Source organism: Hyaena hyaena, unplaced genomic scaffold (assembly GCF_003009895.1).
Source record: "Hyaena hyaena isolate Hyena2069 unplaced genomic scaffold, ASM300989v1 scaffold_632, whole genome shotgun sequence".
In the NCBI taxonomy this organism is placed as follows: domain Eukaryota; kingdom Metazoa; phylum Chordata; class Mammalia; order Carnivora; family Hyaenidae; genus Hyaena; species Hyaena hyaena.
In genome coordinates, this window is record NW_024081263.1 from 345,781 (window position 1) to 372,944 (window position 27,164).

The following is a 27,164-nucleotide window of genomic DNA, read 5'->3' on the forward strand; positions in this document are numbered from 1 at the left end:
TTTTTCTTTAAAAAAAAAAAAAAAGAAAAGAAAATTCCTGTGTGGCACAAAGATCTGTCCAATCACCTAAACACAGCAGTAACAAAACAGAGGATCTAGGTGTGGGGGCTTCCAGTGCAGAAAAGGGTCCTTTGGAGGGGAAGCCCAAAAAGCTGATCAGTGCACTGACTTCCTGGGAGGGCATAAGGTAGGATGCAGAGAACATGTTTCCGACTCCGACATGAACTCAGCTTAAAAACTCAAAAGGAAAGAGGGCTGAGAAAATAGGAAAATGGAGTAAGGCAAGGGTACCTTTTACCCATCTAAATGCTGAAGTAACTTCTCTAAAACAGTAGAAAGAAAATTTCCACTACCTTCTACAGAGTTGCACTGCTTTGGGACCATCAAACACGAGCCCTTATTTTAAAGTCACCAGCGCACATTCCCTCATGACTAGGAGTTTACAACCTGAAGGAATTCAGATGACTTTTCTTCCAAGCTGACTGAATTTTCACGTTGGAAGGGGACAAAGACACAGATCGGTCTCAACAGGAATCAAGATTCCTGATCGCCCTCCCTCTGACGTCGGTCTGGGTTGTTCCGTTAGCTTCCAATTGTGCACGGAGCCCGGCAGCACAAGCTGGCCCTGCGCGGTGGCCCTGACCTACAGCTTCGGGGAAAGCGCTCTCCAAAGGAGCACCCTGGGCCACGCAGGGGCGCGATACAACATTTAAGGCGCCTGAAGACACAGGAGCCCTCAAAGGGTAACGCATGCCTGCGAGTGGGCCTCAAAGTCAAAGCTCCCTGTGAACCACAGAACGCACTTCCTTACACTGCCCTGCGGCCCCTCCACCACACACAAGCCCCTCTCAAGACAGCTTGGCTTTGGTGCTTAGGGTAAGATGAGGAGCACAGGTTAAGGATGTAGCGCGGGAAGGAGGAAGCTGCAGAGAAAAGATAAAAGCAAAAAAGGCCCTTTGTTTCTGTATTCACCTCTTGAGAATGTTTCCCCCCCACGGACTGAGATAGGATTACAATAACTCAACACCTGAGGAGCCCACATGCAGATTATTTTTTTTTCTCTAACAAGTTTACAGCAGTGTACAGCAGTTACAGACATTTATTTCATAATAAGAAAAGTACAACCATATTTATTAAACTCGAGGTGAGGTGGGCAGGGAGGAGGGAGGAAAGCACATTCAGGAATGAGTTCTCAAACTAAAGCTCAGAACTGGTGCCCACCACAAACAACACAGACACCACCCTCCCAAACGGCGGGAGCTTTCCTCTCTAGGGATGAGCGGGAGAGCAAGGGCCGTTACAGCCCCACTTTCGGGTTCCATTCTTGGTTACCAGACGGCATTCTGGGAATCAGGAATGCGCACTATCACCTACAGGTTATTCATAGACTTGAAAGTTCTATCATTACGTGAGGAAGAGGAATGTCAGGAGCAGCTGCTCACATTGTGGGGCAGGAAGACGGGGTCAGAGAGCTGCCAAAGACCCGGGGGAAGGAATCCCACTCTTGTCCCCAGATAATTTCCTCATAAGTTAATCATTATTTTTTAACTTAAAAATAAGGGTAAAACCCTGACGGGAAGTTGCGTAAGACTAGTCCTTGAAAGCTGGATAGCAGAATCCGAGCAGTGCTTTGTCTTTTATTTCTCCTTGACCTCCAACCTCTCCCCTTTCAAGCTCCAAGTAAAAGCCCCACCACCATTAAGGTACTGATTTATCCTATTAGATTCTTTCTTTATTCTTTTGGGTCCTAAGATATCAGTTCTTTTTTTTAGTCCAACAATTCTTGTGCTTGATACGGAGGGTAAAGGGAAAGGAGGGAAGAAAACACCAAATTAAGAAAAAGAAGCTTGGAATGCAGGCTCGAGCTGACACTGAGCACGTTCCTTCATAGTACAAGTAATAACCTTATAACTATTAAGTGGTGTTTTAGTAATTGTTGCATTTCTGGTTTCCATGTACTTATTCTGCCTTTTTCTTTGCGATTCCAGGGAGTTTTGCTTGTATCCTATTGAAGAAGAAAAAAAAAAAAGAAGAAGAAGAAGGTGAAAACCCAGACCTCGGTTCTAGGCTTTTACTTTAACAGTGATACTGGAAGACAGTCCTGACCTTGCTGGAGCGCTGTGAAAACACCCTCCCATCTCCAGCAGGCTTACTCTGGATGAAAAGAGGCAGGGCGGAGGCTGGTGTGGGATGAGCTGAGGGGTCCACCCCCTCCTCCCTGCTACGGTGCGGGCTCCCCATTCTCTTTCACCACGTGCGCCTCCCGGCACCCTCACGGTGGGGGGGGGGCTAGAGAGGAGAGTAAGGGGCGTCGGGGCGTACTGCCTGCTATGTTCTCCACACCAATGGTGCAAGAGCCCGTTTCTCTGGGAGTGCTAGGTTACCCACTGGTGCCCCAAAGGAACCGGAGTCAAGGGTCAGGGTGACATATAAAAAGACAATGGGAGCAGGCAACAGTTCCCAGCCCGTCACCGGACACCAAAGCTACCCTGTATTTTGTGCACTAAGGTTGCCCATCACTCAGGTCATTCACACACCTCTCAACCAATGTCAAAGCCACGCCAGCAGGGACTACCCAAGACATTAGGTTTCAAAGCTACGCTATCACCATCTTTCCCAGTGAGGAGTAAACAGCAACAGATACGTATTTGTGCTAACTGTCCTTGCCTGGTTTTAACTCCAATGTATACCTACAAAAGCGAAAGAGCAAGTAAAGACCCTGGCATCAAGCCCGAGCTGTGTGCATGTAGTTGCTTTCCACATATCAAAACTGGAAAAAGCACTAAAATCTGGGGTGTGAAAGGGACTGGGGGTGGGTGTGGGTGGAGCACAAAAGAGATTTAACTGCTTTTGAGGTTTTGTTTCTTAAATATATGAATACGGAAAAATATTAACATTTTAATTAAAAGTTCCTAAGTGTTTACTGTTAAGTAATTAAAAAAACCTCCAAAACCCCCCAAATGGTTCCTTGATAGAGGGAGATATTTTATTACTAATTGATATTAATATTAAATTGGTTTAAAAAATAGAGAAAACAGAGGGGTTTGGTAGTTTTAGAAAAGAGGTAGCTTAGTGCCTTGAGTCATTTATTTAGTAAAACTCTTATTTCTGAAAAGAAAGGGAAGAGTTTGGCTTAAAACTGAAACGTGTGAAAACAGATGCATGTGCGCTGGGAGCCACAAACACTTAAAGGCCAATTCTAAACGCAAAGGTTCTAATTCCATCCGTCCTTTTTAGTCTACGACACAAAGGATGTTTTTTTTTTAAGAAGCAGATGAAATAAGTTCTAGTAAAATAAAACTATCAACCAACATTTTTTCTTCAGGGTGAAAATTACTTTCTTTGAGTCAGTTATTTTACAGAGGAGGCTAAAATTAACTGGGGAAAAACACACACGTCATGATAAAATGTGGAACTTAAGCGTACTTACTTTTCAACAATTGACTTGGTCTGATCGCGGGCGATGCCAACATAGTGATCGATCTGGGTCTTTAAGGAAGGAAAGAGACTCAGTTACGGCAACACACAGATTAACAATTTTCCTGAAGGTAATGTTCTGTTGTCCAGTTTAATCATTTTTTAAAAATAGTACTGCATATTCTGGGAAATGAAAATAATGCCCCTTTAACAAATATTTTAAAAACTTAAGGTTTCGGAATTTAAATTATGCCACAAACACCTCATACTCTGTTGGAAGTAAAAATCACTCATTTCTTCCGCGAAGGTCTTACTTGCTAGCTGTTTCCTTTGGAGACACTGGAGAATAAAGCATTTTCTGAATACTAGCAACTGTCTAATCTGTGCTCGGTAATCACTAATGTGTTGTGGCTCCCACGTAAGACTAATCCATTTAATACCAAAAGGTATAAATAATGGATCACTTGACCTACAAAGAATAACCTTCTCGCATCCAGCAAGGCTCTGCATTCCACAATGCAAACATCTTTTCACACCAACGGGATTCCCATAATAGCCTTGATAGTTTGAATTTATTTTCAGATACCAGCTTTTATTTATTTAAGCACTTTTTCAACTTAGTAATGCATCCACATGATAAAAACTTAAAAGACACAGCGAGGCACAAAAAGAAGTCTCCTTCCTACCAACTTTTCTCTCCTGAACATTCAGTTTTTCTTGGTATAGGAAACCACTATTACCAATTTTTTATAGGCTCTTGACTTATAAAATTAGACTGGAGAAATAGTTAGAAAACGGTTGCCCCAAACTTGCAATGCCTAAAACATGAACTGAAACTAGTCATAATCAACAGGCTTATCTGATTCAAAACAGACATGCTTACCTTGTACTTCTCATAGACAATTGGAACACTGAAAATGAGCAGTTCAGCTGTAAGAGAATCACAGGACATGGCAGGTATAAATGTGAGGCAGTCAAAAAGACCCAAGACTCAAGTAACACACACCATTTTTCTTCATGAAATATAGGGAAATATAAACTTTCAATCTATAGGTACACAGGCTGCCTTCTTTGTATTACAAATAATTTCCAAATTATGAAAATGATTTCTTCTTTAAAAATATGTTATTTATTTTTGAGAGGAGGAAGGGGGGGAAAGGAGGGAGGGAGGGAGTGGGGGAGAGAGAGAGAACGAGAGAGAATCCCAAGTAGGCTCTGCGCTGACACGGGGCTTGGCCTCATGAACCATGATATCATAACCTGAGTGGAAATCAAGGGTCAGACACTTAACCGACTGAGCCACTCAGGCGCCCTGAAAATGATTTCTCTGAGATCCTCATATTTAACCCAACTGTAGACAACTCTCCTTTACTTCTAGCTGTTTTGATACTTCTTTACGGTTAGGCCCTTCCAATAAACCCATGGCCAACAAACATAGGTTCTTCCAACATCCAGTTCAAGGTTTATGGATGTTAAAGGCTGGGCCATGTGGGAAGAGTGGAGACATGCTTTGCTCCTGCTTCCACCAATCACAGATGACCCCTGAACACTGTGGGGATTAGGAGCACTGACAGACACCCTGTGCAGTTGAGAGTCTGCACACAACTGCTGATCCCTTGCCCCCAACTTGACTAACAGCCTACTGTGGGCCAGAAGCATTTCTGAGAACACAGTCAATGAACATATTTTGTATGTTATATGCATTATATACTGTATTCTTACAACAAAAGTAAGCGTTAGTCAGAAAATCGTTAAGAGAAAATACATTTACCACAACGCACTGCAAAAATTCTACGGATAAGTGTTATGACCCATGCAGTTCAGATCTGTGTTGTTCAAGGGCTAACTGTACTTCCGAGAGCACGGAGACATTTTCCTTGTCACCTTACCAAGAATCAGAAGGGTGATTCCATTGAAAACGGCACCAACATAGGTCATCAGCCACATGAAGACCGCCAGCTGTGAATGCCAACATCAGAGAGTTAAGTGGGAATAAGCATAACGCAAAATTTAGGTTAACTGATGCCATTCTCCTCTTGACAATGAAGTCTGCATAAATTTAGTGATGTATGTCATCAATAACTTCAAAATGAAGGTTACCTCCCCTGTACCATTCATCTGAAGGAGGCATGAGACCATTCTGTGTTCTCTTAAGCTCAGACTCTAACTGTATTTCTGTCAATGACATTCTCCTTGTTCTAAAATTCTTCAGGTGCAGGAGGCCATTGACTCCTATCCCCGTTTCACTCCTACCCCAAATGTGGGAGAGAAGCAGACATGTATTTTTGTGTGTGAGGAACCCCTATTTACTGTTGTTCCTCGGAACTATAACCTAGTCCCTGGTTTTCCTCAGCCTCACCGCCAAAAGCTGTAGGAACAACTAACCTTCAAGGAGTCAACCAAGTCTTCCACCAGAAAGAGACGAATAATGAGCTTCAGGGCCCTGTTGATGTGCACCATGGCAGCATTCACGTAATTATGGAAAGCTTCTGAGGACAGAGTAATGTCTACATCCAGGTAGGCTCTTCCAGAAGAAGAAACAATAGTCATACATTTGACAAGGAAGATCTCTTTCTGTTAGCAGAGCAGTTCTTTACAGCATGATATTCCCCCCTAAGGGCAATTGTGAAAATCTGTAGGGACACTTTTTGCTGTCATGGGGTGGGGAGAGGGCACCACTGTCCCTCAGTGGGCAGAAGCAGAGATGCCAGAGGTCTGCAAAGTGTGGGATGTTCTCACACAATAAAGGGCAGTCCTATGCCCTGCATAACTTTTATTGCCTCAAAGGATATTTGGGAAGGTATGAACCCATTTATAATTACCAAAAGCCCAGAACATTAAAAACAGGGTATTATCCCCACAGTTTTAACATATCCTGAATATTTTCACACTGAATTTTGTTCATGCTAAACTTCCCTGAGATGCTTTTCACTATTTTGAAAAATCACCTCTGTATTGGAGATTATACACCTAACTCCAAGTATCTGATGTCTGTATTTATTTTTGTGTGTGTGTAGTCACGTCCAAGCAGTTAAATATTAACTAGAATATGTATGATTTTTATTATAAATGGGCTTTTATCTTCTTTCTTTATAATCAGAGTCTAGTTTTGAGATTCTGTTTGTAGATATCTATGAATTTCACTTCAAAATGATAAAAGAGGCATTATAAAACATTTGTCAACAAAAAGGAAGATGGAGATACTGAGTTTGATAGGGTTGACAACTACAGAAAAAGACAGGAGGACCTGGGTCTGCTCCCAGATGCACTACAGAACTGAGATGTAACCGTGTGCTCCTGACCTGTTCATTCACGCAGTACCTACTGAGTGCCGACTGAGTATCAGACCCTCTGCTGTGTGCTGGGCATATGAGGAAAGGGAAGACTGCTTTTGCCTTAAAGAGCCTACAGTCTTGGGAAAACAAAAAGGAACAGGCATGCTTACTTTCTGTATTTAAGAAAATATTTACTACCAAATATAAAAATTACAAAAATTTGATGTTGTAATTCATACAGCTTAGCAGTACACACTTTATAATCCACAACAGTGTCATGCAGAAGAGGAAACCCGAGCTAAGACAGCTGAGCTTGTGGCAAAACAATAAAACGTATTCACTCACTGAACACCTACTGATTTATTAAAAGTAATTTGGAATAACTTTTTTAATGCCACATACAGTTTAAACTGTCTGTTCTATTTTCACCAAGAGAAAATAAAAGGACCAGAGCTGCAGTCCTGAGAGGTCACAGAAGAGGTTCTTTCCCTGTAAGAAACGGGTTTTGAAAAAAACCCAACATTTGCAAATGTTAAAAATGTTTACGGCCTAAGATTTTCAAGAGGAAAAGTGGAGGGAAACATTTGTTTAAGTCACAGCACAGTCAGGAAAGCTAGCAAGTGGATTCTAGAAATGCATGACCTACTGACTTCATCAGGACCTGCTCTTGGTATAAAGAAAACTAAAGGAGAATTAAGAAGGAAATCAGTAATAAAACTAAAAGCAAACGTATCAAATTCTGGTATCGCCAAGAGTGCAGACTCAATACCTGGCTTTGAAAGCTGTTTTAAGATTTAACTATGTGGAAGCTTAAATGTGTCCTTGGGAACCCATGTGACTGAGTGCTGTCATGGAGGCCCTGTTCTCCCTGCTCTGCTCAGGAATTCAGACACTTCTTTGGCCTTAAAGTGTGAGTTTGTCAAAAAGCTCTTGGCCACTTTTTAAGTGACAAGGTTTTTAGTTGATAGTTCATACAAGCAACCAGCTGCATTAGGCCCTATAAATTCTTGATGATGTCAGGTCTGACTTGTTGACCTACCGGCCTCAGCAACCCCCCTCCCTAAGCTGTAACGCGTTACTTGTGATACTTCAACTCACTTGAATGGATGGCCCTCTTCTGATTTCTGTACAGCTTGGATGACAGACTTGTAGACCCTGAAGCTGATGGTGACAGAGAGAAGAGCCAGGATGAGGTAAGAAACCACACTGATGACACTGAAAGCCGCCAGCGAGAGCAGCATGATCAGCGTAGTGCCAAAGACAAACCCAGTCTTCTTCACATCTCGCCAGAAAATCAGATCGTGCACTGCCAAAAGAAAGGGGACACAGGTTACATGTGGCCACATGGCCAGCACTGCTCTTCGGCTGTGTCCTGCATACCCGAGAAGCAACACACCAGTATGCCATTACGGGTGCACCCTCCATAAGAGAACCTGATACATGAAAATCAAATGCTATCAGAAATGAGGATTCACACTGCAAAAGGTTCTTGTGGTTTCTGGACAGGTTCATAAAAACTTAGAAACTTATTTTTTTAGGGATGGCCACACTGGGGTAAAGTGTCATTTTCTTTAAGTGTTTCAGCAGAAAGGATGTACAGCAAGTGTGATAAAGTATTGATAACTGTTGAATAAATTAAGCAATCTGTGATGATATAGTATAGTTTGGTCACTATAAAACCAAAGCTAATGTGTAAATTGGGCCAGGCCAGAAAGAGTGATGGATAAAAACAAACCAATCTATTAGCGTTAGTTACAATAACACATACCAGTCTCTGTTAATCTGAAGAGATCTCAGGAAGGATTATGATAGGCAGGGGACCATACCATTATCTAAACCACAATACCTCTGGGGGCACCTGAGTGGCTCAGTCGGTTAAGCATCTGACTTTTGCTCAGGTTGTGATCTCACGGTTTGTGGGTTCGAGCCCCACGTAGGCTCTGCGCTGTCAGCCCAGAGCCTGGAGCCTGCTCTTGATTCTGTGTCTCGCTCTCTTTCTGCCCCTCTCCCACTCATGCTCTGTCTTGCTCTCAAAAATAAACATTAAAACCAAACCAAACCAAACCACAATACCTCTGAAAATGAATGGGGCCACTATTAATAACTGTTAGGAAATAGGTATAAACCAAGACTGTCTTAGGCAAGTGGGTCTTATGGTAGGGGACATCCAAACAGGAAAAATTTAAGTTCTGCTACTTACAGACACCTCAAAAAATGTATGTAAAAGTTGCCAGCAATTATCTCCTATTTAGCAATGACACTATATTTGAATGTCAACCGTGAAGGTTAATTTCAACACTAATGGCCCTATTGCAGGATTCTTCTATTTATAAAGAAAAGCAAGGGCTCTGGAATTGGAGACAGGAGTTTAGAGTCTTGGTACTTTTTGGCTATATGGTCTTAACTGACCTTTCTAAACCTTTTTTTCTTTTGTAAAACAAAGAAAGTAATATCTATTTCCTAGCGTTGTTTTAAGGACTATATAAGGGTAATGTAGTAGAATGCTTAGCACTGTAAATGGCATACAATAAACACTCAAATTTTAACTACAAAGTACGGTAGGCCTGGAAGACTGTGATTGAGGGTAAAATGAACTTGAATCTGTTCAAGTGGGCCCCTTGGCACCTAGTTCTTCCCCATATTCAGCCACAATCCTCTCCTCTGAAGCCTAACCTTGCTAGAGCCAAAGGAACCTAACTTGAAACATTCACACTAAAGACATGCTGACTGTACAGAAGAAGTAATCTCTGGTTCAAAGATTCCAGTCAAGGGATGTGACACTAGGAGAAGTAAGAGGGGCTATGACTCCTGATGGGAAGTGGAGAGTCCCAGCTAGTGACATTGCAAAGAAGAGTTGGGACACAAGTCAGGCACCTGATTGGACAGAAAAGCTGAACAGAGTGCTGCCTTCTTATGAGAGCAAATACTAAGCCAGTTCCTAGTCAGTGTCCGAGTACACACATGTCACAGTTCCTAAGTCCACAAGTACAGTTTCCACTCAGAATGTTTAGGAATGGAACAAACAGATACCATGTGCCACTTGGTGTAATGCACGGAGAACACAACATCACTTCTATGATACTTTTACCAAAAACACAGAACTTCAATCCAGTAAGAAAGCAGCAGACAAACTCAGACTGAGAAATTTACAACATGGATGGATTTAGAGGGTACATCAAGTGAAGTCAGACAGAAAAGGGCAAATGCCTTATGATTTAGCTCATACGTGGAATTTAATAAACAAAAGAAATGAACAAAGAAAAAAGAGACAAACAAAAACCAGACTCTTAAAAACAGAAAACGAACTGGTGGTTGCCAGAGGGGAGGTGGGTGGGGAATGGGGGAAACAGGTGACAGGGATTAAGAGTACTCTTATTGTGATGAGCACTGAGTAACGTGTAGAATTGCTGAATCATATTGTACACCTGAAATTCATGGAACATTGTATGTTAATTATACTTTAATAAAAAATAAGAAAATAGAGTAAGGCGAGTTCATGAAGCATAAATCTAAATGTGATCAAAGACTGAACACTAGATAAAGGGATAAAAGTAGCTACAAAGGACATCACTGGGACAACAGACAAATCGTGAATGCGGACTATATAACTGATAAAAGTACAGGTGACCCTTGAACAACACACGTTTTAACTGCATGGGTCACTTACATGTGGATTTTTCCCCAATACAGTATAGTATTTGTAAATATATTTTTTCTTCCTTTTGATTTTCTTAATAACATTTTCTTTTCTCTGGCTCATTATAAGAAATCAATATATGTAACATACAAAATATGTGTTAATTGACTGTGTTATTGGTAAGGCTTCCAGTCAATAGTATGCTATTAGTAGTTAAGTTTTTGGAGAGTCAAAAGTTATATGCGAATTTTCAACTACGTGGAGGTCAGAGTCCGTTACTGTGAGGTTCAAGGGTTAACGATACTGTATCAATGTTAAATTTCCTAAATTTGATTAAGTGTACTGCGGCTATGTAAAACAACATTCCTGCTCAAAAAACACCACCACCACCACCACCACCACCACCACCACCACACACTCCAAAGTCAGGGTGTAAAGGGACAGGATGTTTGCAACCAGCTCTCCTTGGAGAGAGGGGCACAGTTATAAAGCAAAAGTAGGCAAATGTTAACAACTGGTGAACTAGAGTGCAGGTTATATGGGAGTTTTCTGTACTACACGTGCAATTCTTTAAGTTTCAAATGTTTGAAAGAAAAACAGAAAGAGAAAAAAGAAAGAAAAGCTTACAGGATAAGACTGAGGCCCAGAGATTAAAAGACTTGGATGCATCAGAGAAGGAAAGAGGGGTAATGACATTAGCTTATATGCAAACCTAGATGAGCAAAAGCCACCCTGTCCTCATGAACCTTACTGCCGTCTACTGGAAAAGTGTCATAAGAAATATTCAAACGTACCATGATAACACATGTGAATGGTGCCCCCTAGAGGTGTGCAGTATATAATGCGCACAATAGTATAGAAGGCCCTGGGCTGGGTCTTAAAAATCAATGGCAGAATTATGGTGTGGTCTAGAAAGGGGACACACTGATTAAAGGTGGGGGATAACAGAGGAAAAGTCAGCAAACCCTGGTTAGTAGCTCAAACCTGTCTGGGATGCTCTTCCTCCACAACTCCATGTGACTTGCTCCTTCACCTCATTTGGGTCCTGGTTCATGGGCTACTTCCCCCAGAAAGCACATCCTACCTAACATCCCCTTCCTTTAATCATGCTCCATATCTCCTTATTCTGCTTTTTCTTCAGAGTGCAGATCACTTTACTTACAGTAGCTTTTCAGATCTGTTACTGAATGCTTAAAACATAGGCTAAGCTAATAACCACAGTTTGCATTTGTTTCCTGATAATCTCTCTCAGTCTATGAGAGGCCCAGTTCCTGCACCTAGATCTTATCAAGTACAGTGGACATGGATTGGGAGGATACAATACTAACGACAGAAACCTGGCACGGTCTGGAAACGCTGTCCTCTGATCCTCAAGGAAGAGTTAGGAGGATGAAACACGCAAGGACAAAGGGAAGAAATGACGCAGCTGCCAAAAGTTTAAAATGGTGAAGCCCCTGGACTGGGTTTCAGTGTTCTCTGTGTACCCAGGAAGGCACCAAGAGGCTGCAATGGTTTAGTTCCATAAAATGTTTTTTTTTTTTTTCTCTCTCCTACTTTCATTCATTTGCTCTTACTACTTCAGTATAGAACTTTTTAAAGCTGGAAATTTCTGGGGCACCTGGGTGGCTCAGTTGGTTAAGTGTCTGACTCTTGGTTTCAGCCCAGGTCATGATCTCATGGTTTCATGAGTTTGAGGCCCTCGTCAGGCTCTGTGCTGGCAGAGCAGAGTCTGCTTGGGATTCTCCCTCTTTCTCTGCCCCTCCCTCACTTGCACTGTCTCAAATAAGTAGACTTAAAAAAAAAAAAAAAGCAGGGAATTCCTTTTTTGAAAATTTATTTTTTAAATTTATATCCAATTTAGTGAGCATATAGTGCAGCAATGATTTCAGGAGTAGATTCCTTAATGCCCCTTACCCATTTAGGGAATTCCTTATTTTTAATGAGTTCTTTTCCTTCCTTTCCTATTCCTCTCTTTTCTCAACAAGCTTTAATTAAGTGCCCACTATGTGCCAGGCAAGTACTAGGAATTGGAAATACAATACAGCGGTGAACACAGCAAACAAGATCCTTACTTACTTTCCGGGGGGGAGGAGAGGCACGAATAACAAACAAGGTAAGTGTCACTTATACCAGAGGCCCATAAGGATATGAATCCTTTGTGCCACGATGAGAAGAATGGTGTACACACAAGCATGACTGAAGCTAGTGGTCAGGAGAAGCCTCTCTGAGGACTGACAGGAAAGGTGAGATATAAAAAATGAGAAGGAGCTGGCCATGGAAAAAGCCAGGGTGTGACAAGGCTGGAGAGACTGTCAGGGGCTAGATCATGAAGTACTTTCATAGAGCAAGGTAAGGAGCATGGAGTTTAACTTCAAGTGAAATGAAGGTCCAGCAGGGGTATAACAAGATATACTGTATTATAAGAAGAGGAATACTTTTTCCGTATAGAAAATGGATTGGGGAGGGCAAAAGTGCAGGCAGAGAGACTCCCTAGAAGGCTAATGCAGAAGTTTAAATGCAAGATGGTGGTCATTTAGATTAGAATGGGGGCAGCCAGGATGGAGAGGAGTAGACAGATATGAGCTACAGTTTGGAGCTAGAACAGGAAGAACCTGGTGACAGACAGGATGTGGGAGATGACACTGGGAAGAAATATGGATGACACATAGGTTTGGGGTCTGAACAAATGGATGGCTGTAGTGTTTAGTGAGGTGAGGAAGAGCAGAGTGCAGAGCATGTTAATCTGGGTATCCATGTTTACAGATATCCGTTATTTAAAAAGGCAGTTAGATCCACCAGCGTGCAACACACAGGGTTAAGTCTGAGCTAGGGACAAATCTGGGAGTGACTAGCACACAAATAATATTTAAAAGTTATGAAAAGGGATGAGGTTACCTCGTATGGATAGGGAAGAAGGCCCAGGTCGTAGTTCTACAGTACTCCAGTATTTCACAATACTGAATACTGAATAAAACTAGAGGAGCTAGGGAAAGGGAGCAGAGGCAATAACCAGGAAGGCAGGGGAGGACTGGGAGAGTATGGAATCACAGAAATGGTGAGAGGAGTACTTTGAGGAGGAGGTGTGGAAACTGGCTAATTCTGCCAAGCCTGAATAAGGAAAAAAGTAACCCTGGACTTGGCAACACGGGGATAACTGGTGACCTGATGAAAGCTAAAAGCTGATGAGGGAGTGGCAGAGGAAGTAGTGGTGAGGTGTGGAGGCAGCGTGAGAGGAAATGTCTAAGAAGTTTGGCTGTGAAGGGGAGTAGGGCATTTGGAGCCAAAGGACAGTTTAAAGATGGGACTCACTAAAACATGCTTATATGCAGACACAAGCAGAAAGAGGTTGAAGATGGGGGGCAGAAGAAGTGAAGTTCAGGAGAAGGGAGGGATAGCAATCCAGAACCCAGGTGAAGGGACGGATCCTTGTCAGAACCACACAGTTAAGAAGATGAGGAGAGATACAGGCTTATCCATAGACATGAAGATTGTAAGAAGAGGGATTTCTTTCTGAATGCTTCGTTTCTAAATAAAAAAGGTGCTTAAGTCATCAGCTGAGGTGGGGGCAAGGTGGTGAAGAAGGTCTACTGAGAAAGAAAAAGGTAAATAGTTGTTTCAGAAAAATGAGAAACTGTCTTAAAACTCTTAGAAGAAAACAGGAGTTAAAGAGGTGATGGAAATTAAGGAATGCGCTTGTGATGCACACAGGGGGATATATAAACTGTTGAGTCACTATTTTGTACACCGGAAACTAATATAACAATGTATGTTAACTAGAATTAAGATAAAAAACTAATTTTTTATATCTATAGAACATTTACATAGACATTTATAGACTACTCCACACAACCAACAGAAGAATATACATTCATTTCAAGTACATGTGGAACATTCACCAAGATAAATCAAAAGATAAAAAAAAAAACCAGGAGTAAATCTTTGTCATCTTGGGTTAGGCAATGATTTCTCAACCAAAAGCACAAGTGACAAAAGAAAAAAAAAAGATAAACTGGGACTATATCAAAATTAAAAACCTTTGTGCAAGTGGCAAGAAAACTCACAAAATGAGAGAAAGAATATATTTGCAAATTATGTATCTGATAAGGTATTTGTGTCCAGAATATGGTAGGAATAAAGAATTATAACTCAATAATTAAAAAATAGCCCAAGAGAAAAATAAACGAAGGATCTGAATAGACATTACTCTAAAGACATACAAATGGCCAATAAGCATATAAAAAGATGCTACACACATTATTAGTCATTAGGGAAATACAAATCAAAACCACAATGAACCCACTAAGACAACTATAATAAAGAATACAGTAACAAATATTGGCAAGGATGTGGAGAAACTGGAACCTTCATACATTCCTAGTGGGAATGAAGAATGGCACAGCCACTTTGGAAAACAGTTTGGCGGTTCCTCAAAAAATTAAACATAGGAGTCATTATATGACCCAACAATTCCACTCTTAGGCAAATGCTCAAGAGAAATAAAAACATATGACAACAAAAAATTTGTGTACACCAATATTTATAGAAACATTATTCATAATAGCCCCAAAGTGGAGACAATCCAAATGTCCATCAACTGATGAACAGATGAATAAAATGCAATATATACCCATACAATGTAATTACGTGGCAATAAAAAGAAGTGAAGTTCTTAGTGCTGCAACCTGCTACGAATTGACTCAAACTTGAAAACAGGCTAAGTGAAAGGCGCCAATTACAAGAGAGCATATATTGCATGATTCCACTTACGTAACACATCCAGTATAAGCAAATCTAGAGAGACAGACAGTAGATTAGTTGTTTAGGGCTGTGGTGTGGTGGTGGTGGTGGTGGGTGATGGGAAACAAATGCTAATGAGTATGTGGTTTCTTTCTTGTAGGGGGGACTAAAATGTTCTAAAATTGGATAGTGATGATAAAAAAATTTAGTTGTACACTTTTTTTAAAGGTTTTATTTATTTCTGAGAGAGCAGAGAGAGAGGCAGTGTGAGCAGGGGAGGGTCAGAGAGAGAGGGAGGTACAGAATCCGAAGACAGTCTCCAGGCTCTGAGCTAGCTGTCAGCATACAGCCCAACACGGGGCTCGAACCCATGAACCATGAGATCATGACCTGAGCTGAAGTCGGACGCTTTACCGACTGAGCCACCCAGGCGCCCCAGCTGTACACTTTTTTTTAATTAAAAATTTTTTAAAAATTTTAATGGTTTTTATATTTGAGAGAGACAGTGTGTGAGCGGGGGAGGGGCAGAGAGAGACTGAGACAGGATGTGAAGCAGGCTCCAGGCTCAGAGCTGCCAACACAGAGCCCGATGGAGGGCTCATACCCATGAACCATGAGATCACGACCTGAGCCGAAGTCAGATGCTTAACTGAGTAAGCCACCCAAGTGGCCCTAGTTGTGCCCTTTAAATGGATAGACTGTAGTATTGGAAATATACCTCATGAAGGGTGTTTAAAAAATAGACAAATTCATGATATAGTTTAGGATTTCAGCACCCCTTTCTCAATAATTGGTAGAACAAGTAGACAGAAAATCAATAAAAACACAGAAGACTTAAACACTATTAACCAATTTGACCTTCTTGACATTTATAGAACACTCCACACAACAAGAGCAGAATACATACTCTTTTCAAGTACATGTGGAACATTCACCAAGATAAACCAAATCTCGGGGCACGAAACAGTTCCAATACCTTTTAAAGGGTTCAAGTCACTTTTGTTTTCTGACTATAAGGTAGTTATATTAGAAATAGTAACAAAAGATACTGGGAAAGGAAGATACTGGGGAAACTCCAATATTTGTAAACTAAACACACTTCTAAACAACCCATGAATCAAAGAAGAAATCAACAGGGAAATTAGAAAGTATTCTGAACTGAATGAAAATCAAAACTTGTGTTCTCCAACTAAAGTAATACATAGTATAAAAATGCCTATGTTAGAAAAGAAAGATGACGAATCAGTGACCTCAGGTATAGTCTTAAAAAACTAGAAAAAGAACAACCTGAACCCCAAACAGAAGGAAAGAACAAAAATAAGAACAGACATCAATTAAATAGGTAACAGAAAAACAACAGACAAAATTAATGAAAGCAAAGACCTCAAGAATATCAATAAAACTAGATAGTTATTTATTTATATATTTATAACTATAATAATAGTTATAAAACTAGATAAATAAAAATAGAGATAAAACTCTATCTAGAGTGATCAAGAAAAGGTGAAAGGGAGTGCCTGGGTGGCTCAGTCAGTTGAGTGTCTGACTCTTGATTTCGGGTCAAGTCATGATCTCAGGGTTCATGGGATTGGGCCTACATGGGGCTCTGCACTGTCATGTCAGCATGGAGCCTGCTGAGAATTCTCTCTCTGCCTTGTGCGTGTGCTGTCTCTTAAAATGAATACACTTAAAAAAAAAAAAAAAAAAGGTGAAAGAGTACAAAAACTGCCAGTATCAAGAATGAGAGATGACATCACTACAGATTCTACAGACATTAAAAGGATAATAAAGGAATATTATGAACGGCATGCCAATAAATTAGATAATTTAGATAAAGTAGACAAATTCTTCCAAAGACACAAACTACCAAAGCTCACTCAGAAAATAAACTGACTATGGAGCGCCTGGGTGGCTCAGTCGGTTAAGCGTCTGACTTCGGCTCAAGTCATGATATCATGGTTCGTGGGTTTGAGTCCTGTGTCAGGCTCTGTGCTGACAGCCAGCTCAGGACCTGAAGCCTGCTTCGGATTCTGTGTCTCCCTCTCTCTCTGACCCTCCCTTGCTCACGCTCTCTCTCTCTCTCAGAAATAAATAAAACATTAAAAATTTTTTTTAATAATTTAATAAAAAAAGAAAGTAAACTGACTAGTTCTATACCTACTAAAAAAGTAAAACATAAATAAATAAAATGCTTCCCACACAGAAAATTCCAGGTTCAGATAGCATCACTGGGGAATTCTGCCAAACATTATCAAGAAATAATACCAATTCTACACAAATTCTTCCAGAAAGATGAGAAGGTAATGTTTTCCAATGCATTTTATAAGGCCAGCACTATCTGGACTCCAAAACTATACAAAGACATTACAAGAAAACTACAGAGCAATACTGCTCCTGGGCAAAGATGAAAAAATTTCTTAACACAATTTTAGGAAATCAAACCCAATAATATATAAAAAGAATACACTATGACCAAGTGGAATTTATCACAAACATGCAAGATTGGTTAACATTCATAATCATTCAATATAATTCACCATATTGATAAACTAAAACTAAAAAAGAATTCCATATGATCATTTCAAAAGATACAGAAAAGGCATTTAAGAAAATCCAATATCTGGGGCGCCTGGTGGCTCAGTCAGTTGGGTGGCCGACTTCAGCTCAGGTCATGATCTCAGAGCTTGTGGGTTCAAGCCCCGCGTCAGGATCTGTGCTGACAGCCTGGAGCCTGCTTCAGATTCTCTCTCATCTCCCTCTCTCAAAAAATAAACACTAAAAAAAAAAAAAGAAAAAAGAAAAGAAAATCCAATATCCTCTCTGATAAAACCCTTCACTAGGTTTCAACAACCTTTCAAGTAGTAGCAAACTACTGTGTTATAGGGAATTTCCTCAATTTGATAAAGGGAATCTATAAGAAACCTAGAGCTAACATACTTAATAATAAGAAGAAAGAATGTTCTCACTTCTTCTATTGAACATTGTATTAAAGGTTCTAGCCAGTATAGTAAGTCAAGAAAAAGAAATAAAAGGCATTCAAATCAGAAAAGAAGTAAAACTATTATTCACAGATGGCATGATCGCCTAATAGAAAATTTGATGCAAAATGCTCTACCACTGAGCTATACCCGGACAAATCTGACAAAAGATGTATTAAGACCCATATACTGAAATATTTAACATTGTTGAGAGAAACTAATAAAGACCTAAATTAATGGAAAGTGATACTGTTTTCATGGGTTAAAAGACTTGAAATTGCTAAGTGTTCATTGTCCTCAAGTTTATCTATATCTCAATATAATTCAAATCAAAATTCTAGAAAGTGTTTTTGTAGATGTGGACAAAGTGATACTAAAATTCCTATGGAAATTCAAAGGACCCAGAAAAGCCAAACTGACTATGTAAAAGAGCACAGAGCCCGACACAGGGCTCGAATCCACGAACCGTGAGATCATGACCTGAGCCAAGTTGGATGCTTAACTGACTGAGCCACCTAGGCGCCTCAGGAAAGATTTCTTACATACAACAATAAACATCTGATATGTAATAGAAAAAATTGATAAATAGTACTTCATCAAAATTAAAATTTTCTGCTTTTTCTTTTAAAATTTATTTATTTTTAGAGAGAGAGCGTGTGCAGGAGAGGGCAGAAAGAAAGGGAGGAGAGGGCAGAAAGAAAGGGAGAGAGAATCCCAAGCAGGCTCTGTGCTATTAGTACGAAGCACGATGTGAGACTAAATCTCACGAACTGGGAGATCATGACCTGAGCTAAAATCAAGAGTTGGACGCTTAACTGAGTCATCCAGGCGCCCCCCCCCTTTTTTAAATTTATTCTGCTCTTTTTGAAAGACACTGTTAAAAGAGTAAAAGCCACAAACTAGAAAGTATTTGCAAAAAATGTATTTGGCTTGTATCTAAACAACTTGCATCCAGAATACGTACATATAAATCTTCTCAAAAACAAGCGAAACAATAAAACCTCGTAAAAAATATGAACAGATCTTTCGTCAAAGAAGATGAATGGATGGCAAGTAAATACATGAAACAATGCTTAGCACCATTAATCATTAGGGAAATGCAAATTAAAACTACAATGAGATTCCACTAAGCACCTGATGGAATGTCTACCCAAGACAGAGATCGGGAAACAGGACTCACTCCTCCTCCTCCCTCATTCCCTACATTCAAACACCAATGCCTGACAAGATCTACCTTCTTGAATCTATCCACAGTAGAATAAGATCTTAACTGAGAGCCAATGGACTAACAAAGTGCCACTTTGGTCCTTTATCTTACAGAGACAGAATCAAGCTTTGGCTGGCCTTTTCTGAAAGTCCTAAAGAGTAGTGACCTAAGCTAGTTTAATGAGTACTGGAAAAATGAAAGCCAAAAGTTCTTGAGAGTGCAAAGTTACTGTTTCCTTACTTTTCAGGTTATGAATTTAGTATCACAATACCTAACATTTCTTTTCATTTGGAAAATTCTTAATTCTTTCTAGTTGTCTCTACTTCAAAGTCTTGTGCTATATGAATTATGTTTTATTTTGATACATAATATTTCAATACATAATACAACCTCTTCTTAAATGTTATGTTTTTATCTAAAGCTTTTTAAAACTAATTTATTCTTCTGTATGAGACAAAGCGTTATGCATGCACATGCATGAACAGGGTAGGGACAGAGAAAGAGAGAGAGAATGCTAAGCAGGCTCACAATGTTAGCACAGAGCCCGACACGGGGCTCGAACTCAGGAACCGTGAGATCATGACCTGAGCCAAAATCAAGAGTCACTTAACCAACTGAGCCACCCAGGTGCCTCAATACAACCTCTTTTTATAACTTCACTGGTCAGTTTTCCTAATTATTTTACTAATGGCAGCTGAAGCATTTGACAACGAATGCCTGAATTCATCAAGGGTGTTTATATTTGGGTAGAATTATGAGTGATTCCTTCAGCTTTCCAAATATTCTATAATGTGACCATATTATTTTATTTTAAAAACTTAAAAGGATAGGAGCTCCTGGGGGGCTCAGTCAGCTGAGCATCTGACTTCGGCTCTGGTCACGACTGCACAGTTCAGGAGTTCGGGCCCTGCGTCAGACTCTGTGCTGAGAGCTCAGAGCCTGGAGCCTGCTCTGGATTCTGTGTCTCCCTCTCTCTCTGCCCCTCTCCCACTTGTGCTCTGTCTCTCTTAAAAATAAATTTAAAAAAACCCCACAAAACTAAAAAGGAGGTCTATTGCCTGCCCATATTAAGGACACCAGCTGCAGTACTCTCCTTACACCAAAAGAGGGCGCTAATACACACGGTGATTAGTTCAAGGCTAAGGAAGAAGAAACTGGTACCTGTCTATCCAAGTGAGAAGAGCAAATCTTGTTGAATCCCTATTGATTTTTTATTACTGAATTTGGGGAAAGCTCTTGGTTTGACTAACTTTAGCCATTCCCAAAGGCCAACTGACTTTAATCTACTTTCCAAAGTATACACCTAAAAGGAAGAAAGGTTGTTGAATGCTTATTATGAAAAGAAATAAATGGATAAGAAATTTTAAGTTTTAGCAGTTAATCAGCTTTAATTTCATTTTGAGGACTAAATCTCCTTGTGGCACTTGGGTGGCTCAGTGGTTAAGCATCTGACTTTGGCTCAGGTCATGATCTCAAGGTTCACAAGTTCGAGCCCTGCATTGGGCTCTGTGCTGACGGCTTGGAGCCTGGAGCCTGCTTTGGATTCTGTGACTCCCCCTCTCTCTGCCCCTCCCCTGTTCACATTCTCTCTCTCAAAAATAAATAAACATTAAAAAAAAAAAAAGAATAAACCTCCAACTCAATCTGTACAACTTGTTCTATATTCCATGTATTAGTTTTTCAAACTTTGTGAATATATATCTCTAAGCAAATTGAAATGTGGCTGAAAAAAAAATGTGAGGCCTTATGATCACAAAAGGGAAACAGGGAATTAAGATTTTGCTATGAACAATTATTTACGTAAAGAAAAATGCAAAGATATGTTCATACTGATTATCTTCTTTGGTTACTCTTACATTAATAGCTCATAATAAATGAAGCCACTTTTTGGGTTGTAAAAGACGTGAGATTCAAATTTGGTGACTGCCAAGACAGGTTAATAGTCTGCCCTGCTACAGATTTACCCTTTACCAAAGACATTCCCTTCAAAAAGGCACAGAAGGATCACTGAATAACAGACCTAAATGCTTTTGTCCACGAATCTACTTTAGCTTGAACGAAGTTTAGCGTTTATTATTTTTCTTTTGATATAAAATTTATATACACTGAAATACACAACACATTCACTGATTTTGCATGCATACACCTATGTAACTCCATCAAGTTATAAAATATCATCACCCAAAAACTTTCTTCATGTTTCTTCCCAGCCAACATCCCAAGAAGTTAACAAGTGCTGATTCTTTTTCCTACATAGACCAGTTTGCTTTTTCTATAATTACACCTAAATGGAATCACGCAGTATGACATTTTTTGTACTATTTCTTTCACTTGGCATAACTTCTGAGATTTATCCATATTGCCACAAGTATCAAAAGATAACTAGCTACATCACAGGTTATCTACTCCCTTGTTGATGGACCACTGGCTATTTCCAGTTTTGAGCTACGATAAATAAAACTGCTATGAACGTTAACAAGTTTTTGTATGAATATATTTAGATTTCTCTACAGGGGAATTACAAGTTCATAGCGTAGCTGCATGTTTAGGTCGCTAAGAAACTGACCAACTTTTCTCCAAAGTATTTGTACATTCTTACCAATAATTTATGAGCATCTCAGTTGTTCCACATCCTTGTCAACATTAGGTGTTGTCAGTCTTTAGTTCCAGCCACTCAGATGGATGTTCAATGATATCTTATTTTCATTTTAATTATGTGAAGACTTCCACGTTGAACATTTTGTTGGATTACTGGTCATTTGTACATCTTCTTTGGTGGGATGCCAGAATCTTTTCTGCTTAGTTTTCTTTTATAATGTCTGTCCTTTTACTGCTGAAATGTAGTGTTTAGAATTTTCTAGATACTAGTCCTTCATGAGACACATGGTTTTTAAATACTTTCTCCCAGCCAATGGTTTGCCTATTAGTGGCATTTTTTAATGTGCAGGTTTTAAGTTCAAACTTAAGTCTTTATTTATCGAGTTCTTATTTTATGACTAGTTCACTGTATGGTGCAAGAAACTTTTGCCTAAACCCCCAAGTCATAAAGATATTCTATGCTTTTTTCTAAAAAGTTTTATAGTTTTAGTTTCTGTGTTCAAGTCTCTGATCCATTTTAATTTTTCATGTCATGTGAAGTAGGGATTGTGGTAGATACAATGCTAAGATGGCTCCTGAGCCTCTTGCTCATTGGTGTATATGTCCTGTACAATATTTCCGCCTGTTCCCAAAGTAAGCCTACCCTGTAAATACGATGGGATAGTAGTCACTCTTGTGTTTATCTCTCAGTTACGTAAGATCTGGTAGTGGACTGCAGAGAAATTCTCCTTACAGCTTTGAAGAAGTAAGCTACCATGTGATGAGGGGGTGACGAGACTAGGAGTGGAGTATGGCTCCCAGCTCCCAACCAGCAACCAAGAAAACGGGATCTGGCCCTACAACCTCCTGAACTCTGCCAATCTGTGAAGAGAACGCCAAGTCTCACATAAGATCACAATCCTGTTCACACCTGGTGTTTTCAGAGCACACTTTATTTCAGCTAACCTGTGCCCAGACTTCTGATCCATGAAAACTGTGAGATAATAAATTGTTGACTTAAGTTCCTAAATTTGCGACAAACTGTTATTTCTGAAATCTTTGTTTCTTAGACCTATTTTCTGACTCTTTTGCAAGTACATTGTCTTTATTACTGGAGTTTTATAATGTCTTAAAGTGAGTATTCCAAGTCTTCCAACTTTGTTCTTTTTCAAAATTGCTTTGGATTTTCTAGGTTCTGTGTATTCCCATAGCCATTTTAGAATGACCCTATCAATTTCTATAGAAAAAATTCTCCTGGGATTTTGAATTGTATTGAATCCATTGATGAATCTGGGTAGGACTGACATCCTAACAATACTGAGGCTTCCAATCCATGAATAGGAAATAGCATAGCTTTCCTGTTAGACAGTTCTTGAACTTTTCACTTTTGCAGCTTTCAATACAGAGGACTTGCAGATATTTTGTTAAATTTATTCCTATCTTATGCTTTTGGTGCTACTGTAAATGCTATTGTTTTAAAATTTCATTTTCTGGGGATGCTTGGGTGGCTGTTGGTTGAGCGTCTGATTCTTGACTGTGGTCAGGACATGATCTCATGGTTTCATGAGTTCAAGCCCTGTGTAGGGCACTGCAATGACAGCTGGAGCCTGCTTGGAAGTTTCTTCCTCACTCTACGCCTCCCCCACTTGAGCTCTCTCTCTCTCTCGGCCATAGCACCATCGTCTTGGAAACCTCTGCACCATGAAAGCCAAGTTAGGAAGAATCGAATGTACAGGCCATAGGCTAAAGTGTAAAAGAAAGATGAGGCCGAGATCCAAGTAAACCACTAGCTTATGCACCCATGGAAGCTACAGGGGCAGAAATAAGGAAAGCCAGAGGCCAGGGACACTGGTACAATTTTTTGGACTGCATGTCTACTTTCTAGAGCTTGTTTCAATGGATCTAGAACATCCTTTGCCATCTGATCATACGACCACCTTTGAGAGACCTGCCTTGCTTATATAAAAACAGTCCTTTTTATCCTTTGCCTTGGACTTGTGACTGACATCATACTTAATGCCAAAATATTTCAAAACTAATTCTATTTTCACTTGTGGCTGAATGTAACACGTATATAATAGTCTCTTCCACTGTCTTAACTGAGAAAAAGAAAAAGATAAAATTTCATTCTCTGATTATTTGCTACCAGCATATAACAAATTAAACTGAGTTTTGTGCATTAGCCTAATATCCTGTAACCTTGCTAAATTCCACTTATTAGTTGATAGTTGTTTTGTAAATTCCTTAGGATTCTCTATGTAAACAATCATGTCAACTGTAAATTAAGACAGTTTAACAACCTCTTTTCCAGTCTTCATTCTTTTTACTTCTATTTCTTGTCATAATTCAATGGGTAGGATGGATCTCCAGTGTGATGTTGAATACAAACAGTGAGAGTGAGCATTCCTGCCTCATAACCAATCTCAATCAAGGGGAAAGCGTTCAGTATTTTGGCATTAAGTATGATGTCAGCTGTAGTTTTCAAGAGATGTCATTTATTAGCCTAAAGAGATTACCCTCTATTCCTAGTTTGCTGAAAATTTTGATCAGAAAAAGGATGTTGAGGTTTTTCAAATGCCTTTTCGGTAATTGACTGAAATAATCAATTTTCCTATTATGTCAACCTTATAAGTTACACTGATTCTCCAATCTTAAAAAAGGCTTGTATTCCTGAAACAAACTGTACTTAGCCATGGTGTATTAACCTCATGATACATTGCTGGATTGATTTACTAATATTTTGTGAAGGATTTCTCATTTTTTTAAAAGGATTTCTCATTTTATTATGTTCATGAGGGATATTAGTCTATAATTTCCTTTGCAATGTCTTTGTCCGGTTTTGGTACTACTATATACTTGTCTAAGAGTTGGAAAGTGTTTTCTCCTCCTTTTTCCTTAAATGCTTGAAAAAGTCCCAGTAAAACCTCTGGACCTGAACTTTTTCGCGTGAGAGATTTTTGATAATGAATTTAACAGAAACTGTGTTAGTTTAAGCAAGTTGTTTTTTTGCAAGGAGCTTGTCCATTTCATCTAAGTTGATAAAGTTGTTGGCCTAAAGCTGTTCATAATATTCTATTATCCTTTTAACATCTGTAGGATCTGAAGTGGTAATCCCTTTTTCATGCTTGGGATTGGTAATCTGGTTCTGTTCTCTTCTTGATCAGTTAAAAAATCAATTTTGCTTATCTTTTCCAGGAACTAAACTTTGGCTGTGTTAATTTTGTTTTTAATTCCGTTGATTTCTGCTCTTATTTTTAATATTTTTTTAACTTAAAAAATATTTCTAATGTTTAGACAGCACATGAACAGGGGAGGGGCAGAGAGAGAGGGAGACACAGAATCTGAAGGAGGCTCCAGGCTCCTCAGCACAGAGCCCGACGCAAACTCACGAACCATGAGATCACGACCAAAGCTGAAGTTGGACGTTTAACTGAATGAGCCACCTAGGCGCCCCTACTTTGCTCTTCTTTTTCTAGTTTTTAAAAAAATATTTTATTTTTTTAAACATTTTTTAAAAATTTTTATCTATTTCTAGGAGAGAGAGAGAGAGACAGCGTGAACAGGGGAGGGTCAGAGAGAGAGGGAGACACAGACTCCGAAATAGGCTCCAGGCTCAGAGCTGGCAGTCAGCACAGAGCCCGACGAGGGGCAAAAACCCAAAAACCGAGAGATCATGACCTAAGCGAAAGTGGGACGCTTAACCGACCAAGCCACCCAGGCACCCCCTAAACATTTTATTTTTAAGTAATCTCTATACCCAACATGGGGCTCAAACTTACAACCCCTAGATCAAGAGCTGCATGCTCTACTGAGTCAACCAGCTGGTGCCTCCTTTTCTAGCTTTTTAAATTGAAACCTTAAATCACTGAATGTAGATATTTTTCTTCTCTAATATCAGCATTAAGAGCTATACGTTTCTTTCTGTTTTGCACTCCAGAAGTTTGATATATTTTCACTATCCTTCTGTTTATAGTCTTAAAATTTTTTCTTGTGATTTCCTTCCTGAGCTGTGGATTATGTAAATGTGTCTTGCTTAATTTTTAAATACTTACTTAGGAATTTTCTTAGGTATCTTATTTTCATTTAAGATTTAATTTCATTATGGTCTTAGAATGTATTTTGTATGATTTTAATCTTTTAAGTTCACTAGTTTTTTTTTTTATGGCCTAGCATATGGTCTACATTGGCAAATTTATTTCTTGTCCACTTGCAAAAATAGTGTGTATCCTGCCATTGTGGGGTACAGTGTTCTATTAATATTACCTAGGTCAAAGTGGTTGATTACAGTGCTTAGGTCTGTGTGTGTGCATAGGTGTGTGTAGGTTGGTCTATCAACTGCTGAGAAAGAGGTATTAAATCTTCCAGGGGTACCTGGGTGGCTCAGTCAGATAACTGTGTGATTCTTGATTTTGGCCCAGGCCATGATCTCATGATTCATGAGACTGGGTCCAATACTGGGCTCCACGCTGACAGCACAGTGCCTGCTTGAGATTGTCTCTCCCCCTCTTTCTGCCCCTCCATTGCCCACATGTAAGCTCTCAAAAGAAACAAACTTAAAAAAAACCCAAAACCCTTCCAATTAGGATTATAGAATTGCCTATTTCTCTCAAGTCTGAAATTTTTGCTTTATATATTTTGAAGCTGTTATTAGGCACATACACATTTAGGACTCTGACGATTTCTTGATACCTTTTATCATGACAACATGTCACTTTTCATTTCTGGTAACCCTTTGTTGTCTTATGCTTAAATTTTGCATGGTATTCATTTATATATTTTTTGGTATATACATTTCCATCTGTCTTTTTACCTATCTGAGTTTTTAATGTGCAGCTTTTATAGTCAGCATACAGATGGGTATAGCAGTTTTATGTAATCTGCCATTCTACTGATTGTAGTGTGTAGTCCACTAAACATATTGATAGGGTTGTGTTCAGTCTCCTGTTTTATCACCATTTCCTGTCTTTTGTTCCCATTTTCTTTTTTTTTTAACCTTCTCTTTGATTATTTGAAGATTTTACCTATTGGCTTTTCAGCTATGTCTTTGTATTATTATCTTAGTGGTTGTTTTAAAGTACGTAATACATATCTTTGACTTTTTAATCTACTTAAAATACTGTATACTTCAAAAAATGTAGAAATTCTTCCTACAGTTCATACTCTTTTGTTATAAATTGTTATATGAAATATTACAACCTCCACACACATTATAATTTCTGCTTTGAAGAGTCCTATATATTTTATTTTATTTTATTTATTTATTTCTAGGAGAGAGAGAGAGAGAGAGAGAGACACAGCGTGAGCAGGGGAGGGTCAGAGAGAGAGGGAGTCACCGA

General features: G+C 39.4%; 1 protein-coding gene across 1 annotated transcript in view; it reads right to left on the reverse strand.

Annotated features, from left to right (window-relative positions):
* Positions 1-27,164, reverse strand: part of RTN3 (reticulon 3) — a 59,839-nt gene continuing 32,675 nt past the window's right edge. Inside the window, exons 2-7 of the mRNA XM_039257675.1 lie at positions 7,791-7,998; positions 5,803-5,941; positions 5,307-5,376; positions 4,301-4,347; positions 3,431-3,489; positions 1-2,005 (exon numbers count right to left, since the gene is read on the reverse strand). Coding sequence (XP_039113606.1) covers positions 1,960-2,005; positions 3,431-3,489; positions 4,301-4,347; positions 5,307-5,376; positions 5,803-5,941; positions 7,791-7,998 — 569 coding nt within the window. The 3' untranslated portion in view covers positions 1-1,959. The remainder of the gene's footprint in view (positions 2,006-3,430; positions 3,490-4,300; positions 4,348-5,306; positions 5,377-5,802; positions 5,942-7,790; positions 7,999-27,164) is intronic.